This window comes from Piliocolobus tephrosceles, chromosome 5 (assembly GCF_002776525.5).
Source record: "Piliocolobus tephrosceles isolate RC106 chromosome 5, ASM277652v3, whole genome shotgun sequence".
NCBI lineage: Eukaryota > Metazoa > Chordata > Mammalia > Primates > Cercopithecidae > Piliocolobus > Piliocolobus tephrosceles.
Genome location: NC_045438.1, coordinates 129,899,716 through 129,915,886, shown reverse-complemented (window position 1 = coordinate 129,915,886; position 16,171 = coordinate 129,899,716). Strand labels below are relative to the sequence as shown.

Genomic DNA, 16,171 nt, shown 5'->3' with positions numbered 1-16,171 from the left:
ATGTTGTTGTCAGCTGAAAATGGACTTTTATTGCACTACAGCCCACGCAGGAGTGGCCCTAAAGGGCAGTGAAAAGGGGAATTCCCTCCAGTGGGCAGAGCTTCAAGCAGTATAACTTTTTTAAGGAGAGTGGTCTGAAGCAAAGATATACATGGACTCTTGGGCAGACGAATGGCTGGACTGATCATTCAGGACCTAGAAAGAGCAACTTTGGAAAATCAGAGGCAAGAAGAGCTAGGGAAAAAGCATGTGGATGGATCTATGAATTTATATAAAATGCCTGGCAAGATAAATATTAGTTCCTTCAGGGGCTGATCGTAATCCTGAAAGACACAATCCAGTGCCATAATCTCAAATGTTGAAATCCCAAAAGATCAAAATCCCAAAAATATAATTCTGGAAAAAATAATAAACAATTCTTTTAATAAACAATTCTTTTAAATATGTCTATTTACATTTTTAAAGGGGGATTTGATTTTCAGAATTTTAGACATGGATTTTATACTTTCAGGATTTAGATTTTAGGGATTTTGAGCTTTTGGGATTTCAATATTTGAGATTATGGTGTTTGGGATTGTGTCTTCTGAGATTATGAATCAAACCAAGTTCTTTCTTCAGAGAGGTAAAATAATTTTTCCAAAATCACAAACCTAACGAGAGGGCTGGGAATTAATCCATATAAGAAGATTAATATCTGTTTTTTTTTACTTTGAGTCCAATGTTTGCCGTTATTCTTTATTCTCTCCTTAGTCCTTTTATATATTTTTCTATTACTGTAGCAGGCTAAATGTAAAACTAAAAATTGCTAGATGCAAAAATCTCCTTGGACTTATCAACAATCTTGCAAATGAGAATTCTATTCTCTGCAAAATTATCAACCAAGTACAATATAAATAGACATTTTCAGACATGCAATGGCTTTTAAAATGTACCCTCAACACACCCTTTTCCGCAAAGTTACTGAAGGTTGTAGTCTTCCAAAATGAGAAAGCAAAAGCAAAAAGAAAAAAAAAAAAAGGTATAGGATATTGGAAACAGGAATAAAATGCAGCAGACAGGTGAAGGGAATTTCAAGGTGAATGTTGAAGGGTGATTGTGCAGTGATAGTTATGTTCTAAGCGTAGAGGGCAACCAGTGTGACTTGGGAAACAGATGAGTTTTGACTACTCTCACCAAATGCCGGAGGCCGTTATATACACTGTCCTTTAACTTGAAGACAGAATGCCTGGGTAAACCTGGTCTGTATTCTTGTCTGGACTTTCTTGTTCTCACCATGTGCTGATGAAGTTGCTGCTCTACACTCATTGCTCTGGGTCAGCTGAGGAAACTTATTTATTCCTCAGAAGCATTCTGCCTTGACCAACTACTGAGAACCGGAGGCAGGTAATTGTGATATAAGGAAATAGAGATTAGCTCACTATCCTGGCCATATTCTTGCTGGACATTTATTACTCGGCTCACAAACACAGTGCTGCCAGATGCCCTGATTGTCATGACACATACATTTTCTAGGACTCATTTATATCCTGCCCCATAGCTTCCCCCACAAAGGGCTTTTGTAAACTTGTAGAAAAGATGAAGCCAGACTAGTCCCAGAGTCTCTTTTCTTGTAGGAGCCTTCATCTCACATGAACAATTAATGTTCTTTCCTTTACAGCTAGTTTGGTGCTTACTGCTCAGTTTTTAAAAATTGTTTAGGGATAAGCATGTTGATTTATTGTAAAGTTTATCTTCAAAGAAAATCAGGATAATGGTTGCCTCTGGGAGTAAGGGAAGGGAATGGGGTTAGAGAGGTGCCTAGAGAGGACTAGTCTGTTGGTAACATTCTGTTCTTAACTTGTTGGTGAGTACATTGGAATTCATGTTTTCTTCTTCTTTAATATACATTTTATTTCTTGTGTTTTATGTATGTTTCTGTAAGTATATTTCACTTACCCACACACAGACATAAATACAGCTTCTTAGCAAACCAGGAATAAAATGGATTTTCCAATAATGTCATCTGTAAAAATATTTAGAAGTATTCCATTCCTAATAAAATGAAGAATAAAGAAGGAAGCCCACTATTATCATTTTTATTTGATAGTTTACTAGAGATCTTCATTATGAAATAAGACAAGAAAAAACGAGAAGAGTTGGAGAGGAAGACTGAGATTGTCCTTATTTAAAGATTAGACATAGAAAATCCAGGAAATCTAGAAATAATTGTTACAACCAATAAGTTCAGAAATGTTTATGTATAAAACATCAACACACAAAACCCCCAGTATTTCTACATTTACCAGTAACACAATTAATATATAGTAGAAGCATATATTTTTTTATTAGCCACAAACCATAAGGTCTTTAACAAATAAATGTAAAAAAATATTTGCACAGCATTTTTGGAGAAGATATTACTGAATGAGATAATGGAAGATCAGAATAAGTCCACATCATGAAGAAGTCAATTCGTTGATTAATCTATAAATTCAATGCAATTCCAAAGAAATCACAATATATTTTTTCTGTTGTCAACTTGATTTATAAATTTGATTGTAAAATTATATGGAAGTGAAAAGAGTTAAAAATAGCCAAGAAAAATTGATGGTGAAGAAAAGCAAGGTAGGGGTTCTTGCCCTGCCAAATACCTAGGAGTATTACAAAGCCAGGCTAAGAAGGACAGGCTTTTAATGATCCAAAGATAGAGAACATATAGCAGAACAGGAGAGAGGGTGCAGAAATACTAGTATATATGAAAATATATGATATAGGTGGATTTATGAATCAGTGGAGAAAGAATGTACTGTTTAATAAATGTGGCTAAGGATTTGCTTCCATATGGAAAACCTTTCAGTAGTATCTTTTTTTTTTGAGACAGAGTCTCGCTCTGTCGCCCAGGCTGGAATGCAGTGGCGCGATCTCGGCTCACTGCAAGCTCTGCCTCCCGGGTTCACGCCATTCTCCTGCCTCAGCCTCCCGAGTAGCTGGGACTACAGGCTCCCGCCACCTCGCCTGGCTAGTTTTTTGTATTTTTTAGTAGAGATGGGGTTTCACCGTTTTAGCCAGGATGGTCTCGATCTCCTGACCTCGTGATCCGCCCGTCTCAGCCTCCCAAAGTGGTGGGATTACAGGCTTGAGCCACCGCTCCCGGCTTCAGTAGTATCTTAAATTAGATACACATCATACCCACAATTCTATATCCTGTAACACTATTCCATCTATTTTACAACACTTTTAGAATAAAACAGCGCAATATATTTAAAACACCAGGGTGGGGAAGGATTCTCAAGACATATGAAGCTCAAACCATAGAATAAAAGATGTTTAAATTAGACTTCTTTATATTTAAAAACATCTTTAAAGGAGCTTTAAATTTAAATGACCATGCTGAAGTCCTTAATAAATGTTAGCCAACTGAACCCAACAGTATAGGAAAAGGGTTGTATAGTGTGACCAAATGAGGTTTATTCCACAAAAGCAAGGTTGGTTTAACATCCTAAAATATACCATATGAATAGAATAAAGGGCAAAAACTCATGATCATCTCAATAGACATAGAAAAAATATTTGACAAAATCCAACACCCTTTCATGATAAACATGCTCAACAATCTGGGAATAGAATTAAACTTCTTCAGCCTTATAAAAGGCATCATATCTAACATTGAAAGCCTGAATTGTTTCCCCCTAAGATTAGGAACAAGTCAAGAATACTAGCTCTCACCACCTCTACTCAACATTATAGTGTAGGTTCTATCAAGTGGATTAAGATAAGTGAACTAAATTGAAGATACACAGATTGGAAGGGAAAAGGTTAAACTGTCTTTATTAGCAGATGACATGATCTTGTATGTAAAAATAACCTAAGGAATCAATGCTCATACACACACACACACACACAAAACTATTAGAACTAATAAATGAATTCAGTAAGACAGTAAGACTGCAGGATACAAGATCAATATACAGATATCAACTATATTTCTAAATATTAGCAATGAACCATCTGAAAATGAAATAAAACAATTGAATGCACAAAAGGAAGGAAGAATAAAATACATTTAACAAAAGTATAAGGTCTGTACACTGAAACTGCAAAACATTGCTGAAAGTTATACCATGAAGAACTACATCATGTTCATGGGTTGGAAGATCCAATATTATTAATCTGGCAGTTCTGCCCAAATTGATCTATGGATTTTATACAATCTCTATCAAAATCCCAGAAGGCTTCTTTTTGTTGCAGAAGTTGATAAGTTGATCCTAAAATTTGAACAGAGGACAGGGGAATTCAAAGGACCTACAATGGCCAAAAAATTTTGAAAAAGAACAAAGCTGGAGGACTTACCACTACTTGGTTTTATTTATTTAGAGATGGGGTCCCACTCTGTTGCCCAGGCTGGAGTGATGTGGTGCAGCCTCTGCTCACTGCAGCCTCTGCCTTCTTGGCTGAAGCAATCCTCCCCTTTCAGCCTCCGAGTAGATGGAACTACCGGCATGTGCCACTGTGCTCAGCTAATTTTTGTGTTATTGTTGAGATACGGTTTTGCCATGTTGCCCCAGCTAGTTGTGAACTCCTGGACTCAAATGATCTCCCCGCCTCGGCTTCCCAAAGTGCTGGGATTCCAGGCATGAGCCACGGTCCCCAGCCAGCTGGAGTCAAAATTTGTCTTCAAAAGATGTATGTTCAAGTTAGCCCTCATTATTAGAACTGATGCTTAGTCCATATTTCTCCTGTCAGCCTGGCCACAATTCTTTTATTTTGGCTTCTTTTATCTCTATTCGAATTGCATATAATGACAAAAACTTTGAAATTCTCCACCGAGAGTCTTTGGGATCTAATTTCTTCAACCAGTTTATTTTAGGGTCCTTTTTAGAGTAGGTGGATCTGCCTAGTTTTCAATTTGACACCCTAGAAAAATAAAAGCATTGGTGACTATTGAAGACTGTATCAAACTGAACAGTCTAAGAAAACTATGCAAATACTGTATCAGTAGAAATACCAGGTTTAATAAGCAGGAAGCCAAGATGCCAGATGCTGAATATCTGCGGCGTTGACGTTTAAACACCCCAGCAGAGGTTGTCTCATTTAATTCTCACAATTACATCCACGAAGACTAAATACTTGGCCCAAGGTCATTTGGGTAATAAACTTAATGTCTGTCCTTGAACCACTGTGCTATTCCTCAGGGTGGAAATTTCAACGCTTTTAACCTTTTCTTAAAGGACGTTAACATTTTGGGGGGTTTTAATCAGTGTCTTTCATTTATCTGCTCTGAATAACAGTTCTTCTACATTAAAGAAATCTAGAGCGCAAAATCTGACACCATAGTTTAATGAGAATCCATGAAGATAGCAAGAGAATAGCTCTTAATTACTCGAAATAGCTCTTAGTTTCTTGGAGGGAGAGTCTTTAAGAAAATAGAGTTTGGAAAAGAATCAGAAATATTAAAACTGATAATATTTAAAGTTGAATATAGAAGTTATTTATAGTGTAAAAACATCTGTTTTCAGGATCTTTTGAAGAAGTTATTCCTGCAAGGAAGCTGAAGAATTTTTACCCGGGGGTAGCGGAGCACAAGGATATTTCTAAGTTGGTCCTGCTCCTTTCTTCCTCTGTAAATTCCCTAAGAAAGGCGGCTCATGAGGCCCTGCAGGACTTTCAGAAGTACAAGACTCTCTGGACAGACAACCGCGATGTGAAAGTGAAGGTGTCTTTCCGCTACTTGTGATGTCGTTTGGGTTTTGTTTGTCTCTAACTCTTGAGGGTGGACCAGGAAAATATCAGGGAAAATGACAGGAACTCATGAGCAGAGGCCAAGAATCTATAAATACCAAGCACCTGTCACCTTCTAGCTCATGTAATTCTCACATGGACATACTGAGGCAGTTGATATTACTGAGGCTCAGACAAATTTTGTTCAATTTCCTTAAACAATTGAGTACCAATTATGTGCCACCACTGACTAGAGGCCAGGTATTCAAGGGTGCGTCACACTTCTGTAGACCCAGCTGTATTTCAGTAAGACAGTCAAGGGAACTTTAGAACTCTGAATAACCATGCCCGGCAGACGGTGAAATTCCTTGCCTCCCAGTGGACACCCCATTTCTTACCCAGCCACTGGCCCCATTGCACGTGCAAGTGTAAAAGTGTATGAGCAAATGCAATTTTCTAATGTAACTATGGTATTTATATTGTTAAAAAATTTGAGAAAATATTGACTATTTCTTACCACAGGGATTTTTGGCTAACAACCCCTCTCTGACTGAAATCAGATCAGAAATTCTACGCTATGCTACTTTTGAACAGGAGATTGATGAGTTGAAGCCTATTATTGTTGTAGGAGCACTTGAATTACATACAGGTATTTTTAAAATATTTATTATGGAAAGTATCTGTACTTTCACATGAAGCATTACTTTATTTAGCAATCAATTATTAAGCTATCTTGGTACAATAGTATTATACGAAGATATAGTAATATACCAAGGTATAATAATAGTATTATACCAAGATATATTATAATATTATTTTACCATTAAAAGTAATGGCAAAACTGCAATTACTTTTGCACCAACCTAATATAAATGTTAAATAGTTCTGGGCCATTGATATTCTTTATACACACATCCATAGACACACTATACAGGCCGATTCCTCCACTGGCAGTCAAACAGCTAGAACTATAGGTGAAACTTTCTTTTGGGTTACTGTGAGGAGGGGCTTGTATACATGAGATGAGAGTCAAACAGTTTGAAGTCTGCCAAGAAGTTGATCCATTTGGGATTAGAGTATCAAAGGATGATGAGACAATCATTAACGTTTGAAATACGAAGATGACTTATTGCTTGCTGTAGTGACAGAGAGCTGTACTGGTCAGGCACAGGGTACCTGGCAGGGCAGACTGCTCGTCTCATACAGGGTGTCTGGGCAGCATGGAGTTGAAGGACTGTGGACGTAGATAGGTTGACATCATCTGTATAAGGAGGTTTACTCAGGTGAGACTGTTGTAGGCTAGTTGGCACTCAGAGGTGGGTTTATTGGAGTAAGTCTTTCTTGACTAGTTGACATTCAGAAGAAAGGGCCTGACACGGATTAGGTTGCACACAGATGAGAACTGATGTTGACTTGCTCTGTGGTTTGGGTTTAAAGCTGGTTGTGGTGGCTCATTGTTACCATGGTTACCAGTCTTATCCTAAGTTTGTGGGAAGATTTTGTTCTCAGACAGTATTTGAATGAGGTATTTTACATCCATTATCTACCTTAAGTAGATTTTCAGGTCTGTTATCAAGAAATTAATGTAACTGTGGCTCTTGAATTTGACCACTTGGGTAACGTGACCTCTTCAACCTCCATTTCCTCTGCTGATGAAAATGACAGTATTCACCTCATGAAATGCTTTATATAAGATGCTTAGCATAGTACCTGGCATATGATTGATGTTGAATAAATATTAAATGTTATTATTATATCTGCCAAGGAAGTACTTGTGATTCTCTGAGGAAGAGAAGTACCAAAGGATTACAAGTACTTGAGGGGGATTATTTATCTGGAAATCAGAAACTATGCATCAGTGGCATAATTATAAGAACTTCTGTAGCATTTTGGAAACTGTACACTATTATTTTTTAAAAGTTCACATTTGTCTCCTCATAATGGTTAGCATTATGCTCCACAGTACAAAAAGCAACCGTAGTATACTGATAGAATGGGCTGGGGGGCTTGTTTTTGGAGAGTGGAATCTAAAAATGGGAGAGGTGATGGTAGTTATAAAGAAAGGGGAGGGTAGGCTGAATCCCTAAGGCCTGAGGAAAAAGGTCCCCCCAGGGGACCTCATGAGATATGATCTCACAGCCTCAATCACCAGGCTGGATGCATGGTTGTTCTCAGGCCACGCTTTCTCCTCAGCACCACAGGCCTCTAAGTTTAGTGGTTGGAAGGTAAGAGCAGAGCAGCTGTGTTTCAAGCTTGGCAGAATTGGGGGGGTGTAGGAGTACTGAGAGGTAAAAGGGGAAGGATTGATAAGGCTGAGTTGACTAGTTAGAGCTGTTTTGTTTTCAAGAACAGAAACACATTTGAGCTATGTTAAGGGAGAAAAGGTTTATCCCAGAATCCAAAGTGCAACTGAGCCTTCAGAATGGACCAGAAGCAGGGACAGTATAGGAAGCTGGGGAAGTTCTTTCTCTCTGCCTCTCGTTTCTTGTTCCCTCTGTGCATGAATTTTTTCTGCTTCCCAGACTACGTGGCTCCTCCTCAAGCCTCATTTCAAATGCTCTAGAAAGGACTCTGATTGGTCTATAATATAGGTCATGTTGACCTGGGGCAACTGGCTAGGTCCAGGGTACAGGGTCAGGGTAGACAGATACTCTGACCATGTGGATGATGTGGGGAGTAGAAAAGCAAGGAACCTGTGAAGTCATGGCTTGATAGACAAAACAATAAATTTCACTCCACCTCATGGGATCCCTCAAGAAAAATGCAGAAATGAATGAGGGCCACTAATGGGATGGTCAGAAGAAGTTCGAAGGTCACACAGAACAGTGATAGAACTAATTTCAGAAATGCTCCCCCGTGGGCTGTGGTGTCAAACTCATGCACATCTCCATGGGGATACATGCTTTGTGGGGACAGGAATTAAGTCTCCAAAATCTAGTAATCTTACAGCACATGTAATTCATACTAACCACATTTCAAGTGTTCAAAAGCCACATGTAGTTAGTGACTACTGAATTGGACAGAGGAGTTATAGATGCCCTTATAGTTTCAGAATGCCAGTTATATTCTAATTTAATCTCTTCTTGTCTTCATCAGAGCCAATGAAATTGGCCTTATCCATCGAGGCCAAGGCATGGAAGATGTTACTCTGTCGCTATCTGAATGAAGAATACAAAAAGAAAATGTCAGACATGATAGCATTTATTAATGAATACTTGAAGAAGTTATCTAGACCTATTCGTGATTTAGATGACGTCAGATTTGCAATGGAAGCCTTGTCTTGCATACGTGATAATGAAATTCAAATGGACATGACTTTGGGACCAATTGAAGTAAGAAATGGATTGCATTTTTTTTTCTTGGAATGCTTTTTTTTTTTTTTTTTTTTTTTTAAGGAAATAGAGACACACTAAGAAAGTGGTTCTTTAACATATTCATCTATTACGTAACACAGTCTGCCTATTTCTAGTCTCTGATGTTGATGTCTTTGGGAGAATTTTGGCAATTATCAACAGTGAACAGTATACAAAAGACACTGTTGTAGTACAAATGAATATTTATATATTAATAATGCTATACTGAGGGAGGTAGTGTTTAATTTTTGATACTGGCACCAACATTTTATGGAAAGAAATAATTACCCCTTGTCATGTCAATCCCAACATGTTAGGCAAGTTCTCCCAAAATCTTTGGCTTGCCTTAGAAACCAATTATAGGTCTCACTCATGACCGGTGAGACCACAGGCACTACGGCGGAAACAGTTCCCTCAGGCTCCATAGTAAACTGCTGGAACTTAGATCAATGAAAGATGGTTTTAGGAAACAGTATGAGTTTCCTATTGCTGCTATAACAAATCACCACCAACTTAATGGCTTAAAACAACATAGATTGTTTATTTTGCAGTTCTAGACATCAGAAGTACAAAAATGGGTCTAATGGGGCTAACATCAAGATGTCAGCAGGGCCATGTTGCTCCTGGAGGCTCTAGGGGCGAATCCATTCCTTCCTTTTTCCAGCTTTTAGGGGCTGTCCATGTGCCTTGGCTCATGATTCCCTTCCAGTGATGCCATCACTTCTACCCCCATTTCTGTCATTGTGTCTTCTCTCACACCTGCTTTCCTGCCACACTCTTTCTCTTATGTGGACTTTTGTGATTACATTGGACCCGCCTAGTTAATCCAGGGTAATCTCCCCATAGCAAGCTCCTTAACATAATCATATCTGCAAAGTCCCTTTTGCCATGTAAGGTAGTATGTTCACAGACTTTGGGGATCAGGACTTGGACAGCCTTGGTGAGTTTGTCTGTTACTCATATTTAGAATGTTTTAGAACTAATATTATTTAGAATTTCTGATACATGGTGATAAAAATCAGGCTTTTGATTCTTTTTATTATTGTTTTGTTGTCTATAAATAATGCAGTGCCTCATTGCCTGCAATATCTGGGGAACTGACACCACCACTACCTCCTTATGGTACCCAATATTTATGACTGTTTTATGCTTTCTTGAACCCATTGAGAGTTTATACTCTCTGGTAACTAATGAACTTTATACTTTTACTGCTTTGAAGAAATGTTGGTATTTGGGGATTTTGGATGCTGACCAGCCAGACTTCAAGATATAATAAATTATTATATCAATTTTTCCCTGACTGCAGAAGCTTAATTCTTTACCATACTGGTTTTTTTTTTTTTAATTTTTATTTTTTGATGACGGCAATTACTGGACATCCCTTGGACCCTGGATCATTCAAGTTTCTTTTCTTTGGAGTATCTCCCACATCATTTCATTCTGTTCCTTGTATAGTCAACCCCTATTTTAATACAGTCTGTATCTTATGTGGTGTTGACACAGGGTCAAAGAGGAAAAAGAGAGACATATACATCTCCATCAGAATCACCTCAGTGCTTATTAAATGCAGATTTCAGAGCCCATGATCCAGAGTTAGTATCTGGTAGTCAGAATCGAAAGGTGCTTTTTACACACTTTTACTTTTGGAAACCACTTTTCTAGAACATGCCGTCTTCTTCTAAGACATAGGAATGTGTTTCTAGAAGGCATCTAAATGATTTGGCAATGGCTTTCCCTTGTGATATTTCTAAACTCCACCTTCATCCTGTAGGAAGCCTATGCTATTTTAAACAGATTTGAAGTTGAAGTAACCAAAGAAGAATCAGAAGCAGTTGATACCTTAAGATATTCTTTCAACAAATTGCAGAGCAAAGCTGTAAGTATGAATTTAATTACATTATTTTTTTTCTTAAGTCACTATCTCCAGAAAAAAAGGTATTTTATACCTTTTTAAAGCTTAATATACAGTCGTGTGCCACGTAACAATGTTTCAGTCAACAACAGACTGCATATGCAACGGTGATCTCGCAAGATTATAATACCATATTTTTACTGATCCTTTTCTATGTTTAGATATACAAATGCTTATCAGTGTCTAGAATTACCTTCAGCATTCAGTATAGTAACATGCTGTAGAGGTTTGTAGCCTTGGAGCAGTAGGCCATACCGTATAGCCTAGGTGTGTAGTAAGCTATCCCATCTAGGTTTGTGTAAGTACACTCAATGATGTTCACACAACGACAAAATCACCTAATGACACATTTCTCAGCTATTACCATCATCAAGCAATGTGAGACTGTAAATTATTTTAATGACTTTATTGAGATAGAATACCCATACCATAAAGTTTGCCATTTTAAAGCATACAATTCAGTGTTTTTTTAGTATATTTACATCATTGCTTAACCACCATCATTATCTAATTTTAAAACATCACCCCCCAAAAGAAATCCCATGCTCATTGGCAATCACTCCTGATTCTCTCTCTTGCCCCAGCCCTGGCAACCACTAATCTACTTTCTGTTTCTGTGGATTTTCCTTTTCTGGACATTTAATGTAGACTAAATCATACAATATGTGGTCTTTTGTAACTTGATTCTTTCACCTAACATAATTTTTCAAAGTTCATCCATATTGTTCATGTGTGAGGACTTCATTTTCCTAATGCCGAATGCAATAGAGCATGTTTTCATGTGGCCATTTTATTGGTCATTTGTATATCTTATTTGAAGAAATGTGAATTGAAATCCTTGGCTTGATTTTTAAAAATTTTGTTGTCTTTTTATTTTTGAGTGGTAAGAATTCTTTATATATTATGGATACAAGTTTCTTATCAGACATGTGATGTGCAAATATTTTCTCTTCTTCTGTGGGTTATCTTTTCACTTTATTGATGGTGTCTTTTGATGCACAAAGTTTTGTACTTTGATGAAGTCTAGTTCATCTTTTTATTGTTGTTGGTGGTAGTGTTTTTGGTATGTTCTCTGGGAAACCATTGCCCAATCTAGAGTTATGAAGATTTACTTCCATGTTTTCTTATGAGAGTGTTATAACTTTAGCACTTAAATTTTGGTTTCTGATACATTTTGAGTTAAATTTGTGCATATGGTATAAGTTAGGGGTTGGACTTCATATAAAAGCATGTAGATAAGCCAGTTGCCTTAACATTGTTTGCTGAAAAAAACTATCCTTTCACCAGCAAATTGTCTTGGTAGCCTTGCTGAAAATCAATTGATCATAGATGTAAGGGTTTATTTCAGACTCTCAATTCTATTCTTTTTATCTATATGTCTATTCTTATGCCAGCACCACACTGTCTTGATTATGGTAGCTTTGTGCTAAGCTTTAAAAAGAAAATAGTGGTAAAATGCACGTAACATAAAATTTGCCTTCTTAACCATTTTAGCAGTGTTAAGTATATTCACATTGTTGTGCAACCAATCTCTAGAACTTGCAAAAAATCTTGCAAAACTGAAACTCTATTTAAACAACAACTCTTCATTTTCCCCTCCCATTTCTAGGTTGCCTGTTCACTCTACTGATTGTGTCTTTATAGTCCTTTCTATTTCTGTTAGGCTGGTAGTGATGTCCCTTTTTTCATTCCTAATTTTAGTAATTTGCATCTTCTCTCTTTTATTCTTACTTAGTCTAGGTAAAGGTAGTCAATTTTGTCAGTCTTTTCAAATAAAAAACTTTGGTTTGTTGATTTTGTCTATTGTTTTTCTAGTCTCTCTACTATTTATTTGTGCTCCAGTTTTTATCATTTCTTTTCTTCTTCTTGCTCTGGGTTTAATTTGTTCTTCTTTGTTTAATTTGCAAAGTTGAGGTTACTGATTTGAGGGTTTTTTCTCTTTTAATGTAGAACTTGATAGCTATAACTTTCTCTAAGCGTTTTTGAAGTTGATAAACATTTATACACCAAAAGTTAGACATTAAAAATGAACTCCAAGGGGCCGGGCATGGTGGCTCATGCCTGTCATCCCAGCACTTTGGGAGGCCAAGGTGGGCGGATCATAAGTTCAGGAGATCGAGACCATCCTGGTTAACACGGTGAAACCCCCTCTCTACTAAAAATACAGAAAAATCAGCCGGGCATGGTGGCAGGCACCTGTAGTCCCAGCTACTTGGGAGGCTGAGGCAGGAGAATGGCATGAACCCGGGAGGCAGAGCTTGCAGTGAGCTGAGATCACACCACTGCACTCCAGCCTGGGTGACAGAGTGAGACTCCATCTCAGAAAAAAAAAAAAAAAAAAAAAAGAACTCCAAGGGATGACCTACATTCTTTAATTATACTGAAGCAAGACACAACAGCAAGGAGACACAAAACTGAAGTTGAGGTCACTGGTAGCTCTACTACCAGTCAATTGGATGATTTTATGCAAGTTAATAACATTTGTTTCTCAACTTCTTCTTGGGATCATTTAGGAAGGCTAGTTTTTTTATGTGTCTGGGAGGCTTACTTGAGGTAATGTACATAAAATACTTTTATGAAATAAAAGAACTCACGTTTATTTAAATTCATGTCCAATATTAACCAATAGCTTACTCCTCTTGCTGGTTAGTCAGAGGAGCGAGTCTTAGAAAAGAAATAGGAAATCTCTGTTGAGGTTTAGTGAAACACAATTTTCTGCTATTATTCAATGGAAAAGATTCATGGCTGAGCATGGTGGCTCACACCTATAATCCCAGCACTTTGGGAGGCTGAGATGGGTGGATCACTTGAGTCCAGGAGTTTCAGACCAGCCTGGGCAACATGACAAAACCTCGTCTCTACAAAAAATACAAAAATTAGCTGGATGTGGCAGCACACACCTGTAGTCCTGGCTATTTGGAAGACTGAGGTGGGAGGATCACTTGAGCCTGAGAGGCTGAGACTGCAGTGAACTGAGATTGTGCCACTGCACTCCAGTCTCCAGCCTGGCGACAGAGTGAGACACCGTCTCAAAACAAAACAAAACAAAAAGAGGATTCACTTAGGTTGTTCTTCTGTCTCTTTAATGGTTAGTGTTAAACCCACTAACCCAGCCTTTAGCAGAGATAGACTGTTATATACTGCAGTCACCATTAAACTTGAGGTAGTATATGTTCCAATCTAAAGATAGCTGCTATTGTCGAGAGCAGTTAAGAGCAGGGGCCCTCTAACTACACAGCCAGGGTTTGAATCTTGACTTTGCCTGATACTGGTGCTGGAACTTTGGGGAAGTTACTTAGCCTCTCTGTGCCTCAGTTTTCTCATCTGTAAAATGGTAATCATATTAGCATAGTACAATTTTCTGCATAGGGTTGTTATGAAGATTAAGAGTTAACATATGTAAAGAGCATGGCAGATAGCAAGCATTATTTAAGTGCTGACAGTTATTATTGAAAGTTTCAGCAGAGTCTTTCAGGACCATTGTGTAAGGTATTTGCTATTTTTTTTAATACCTAGAGTAATATCACTTTCTTTTAGAAAATTGCTCCAGCCACTGTAGGCATGTGAACTTATTAGAGATTGCTAATCCCAGGTCTTGGCCTGGCCCCACAGACAACATGTGACCCAGACTGTGCCAATAATAGTAACTCTCTTCCAGGTCACAGCAATGGTCTGACCTGGATCAACTAGAAGCAGTTACAGAGAAATTGACTTTGCCTCTTAAGTCACAGGCTAGAATGATTTGAGTCTCCTATAGGTACATTTGAGTTGTTAATATATTTTATTACAAGCAAACAGAGACTTCCTTTTTCATATAGGATATCTGTGAGATAACAAACTTATTGGAATAGGATTGTAATCTTTGTTTTTAAAATGTCACTTTCACTCTCAGGTTGAATATTCTTTTTTATTCTAGGTTTCTGTACAAGAGGACCTAGTTCAAGTGCAGCCAAAGTTTAAAAGCAATCTACTTGAATCTGTGGAAGTTTTTCGTGAGGACGTGATAAACTTTGCAGAAGCATATGAGTTGGTAATTTAAGTATTTTCTTTCTGTATGTTGAAATGTTCTGTGATATGTTTATATGAAATGAAAGTGATGAACCCAGAGGAATAGGTATGTTGCATGTAAGTGGCTATATTTGCATATTTGCAGCTATCAGAAAAAGGAGATAGCTAATCCTTTAAACCAGGGATGTCAAATCTTTTGGCTTCCCTGGCCATATTGGAAGAAGAAGAATTTTTCTGGGCCGCACATAAAATGCGCTAACACTAACGATAGCTTTTAAAAATTGCAAAAAAATCTCATATTGTTTAAGAAAGTTTATGAATTCGTGTTGGGCTGCATTCAAAGCTCTCCTGGGCTTCGTGTGGCCTGTGGGCTGTGGGTTGGGCAAGCTTGCTTTAAGCAAATTTTATAGAGAAAGAAAACAGATTTTACTGTTAAAAGGAGCAACAACTTTGGAGATTGTGGAAGGAACAAAGGGTCTGGTTTTGTCCTTTCTCGGGTCCTGAATTCTCATGGTAGAAAATGTAATATGGTTGTTGGCAGGCTGTGAGAAACTATAAACGCCTAATACCAGGATATTATACCATTGATTGTGCATTCTCACTAACTCTTAGAGAACCAAAAAGGTCCCTGAGAATAAATAATAGATGTCTTACTGGGTCAGTCCCATACGCTACTCAAACTGGTATTCTGACTGATAATGTTGACGTTGAAGTTAAACTCAAGACTGAATATGTTCCCCTGAAATATTCTTTCTTTTAGTGGTCACAGTGGATCTGTATTCATAAGATGATTTAAGCCCTTGGTGCTACTTATGTAATGTTTTTTTTTAAACATGTGCTAAACATATCTGTTGATTTGCCCCCTCATTCTATTGTTAAAGTAAGTTTAAAATGGAGACCAGGTCTGAAGAGTCCCTGAACAGACACAGCCAGTCACTTATGTAATGCTTTTGTTTTCTTTTTTAGCATGTACTAAACATATCTGTTGATTTGCCCCCTCATTCTATTGTTAAAGTAAATTTTAAATGGAGATCAGGTCTAAAGAATCCCTGAACAGACACAGCCAGTCAGGCATCTTAAGTTACCTTACCCTTGCACAATTTGCAGACATAAGCAAATCTGAATGTGCTATTTCTTATAAATACCTATATTAGAAACAGCTCAACTAATCAGAAGCAGCAAACAAGCCTGTAATTATATA

General features: G+C 37.6%; 1 protein-coding gene and 1 non-coding gene across 4 annotated transcripts in view; one reads left to right on the top strand and one right to left on the bottom strand.

Moving 5' to 3' along the window:
* DNAH8 (dynein axonemal heavy chain 8) overlaps nt 1-16,171 on the top strand; it is a 322,448-nt gene that overhangs the window by 100,593 nt on the left and 205,684 nt on the right. For all 3 annotated transcript variants that reach the window (XM_026448101.2, XM_026448099.2, XM_026448100.1), the window contains 5 exons: nt 5,496-5,692; nt 6,220-6,346; nt 8,794-9,029; nt 10,822-10,926; nt 14,879-14,992. In XM_026448101.2, coding sequence (XP_026303886.1) covers nt 5,496-5,692; nt 6,220-6,346; nt 8,794-9,029; nt 10,822-10,926; nt 14,879-14,992 — 779 coding nt within the window. The remainder of the gene's footprint in view (nt 1-5,495; nt 5,693-6,219; nt 6,347-8,793; nt 9,030-10,821; nt 10,927-14,878; nt 14,993-16,171) is intronic.
* LOC111543223 lies at nt 4,965-5,082 on the bottom strand. Its single transcript, XR_002731786.1, has one exon. It is a non-coding gene; the product is annotated as a small nucleolar RNA SNORA8 (small nucleolar RNA).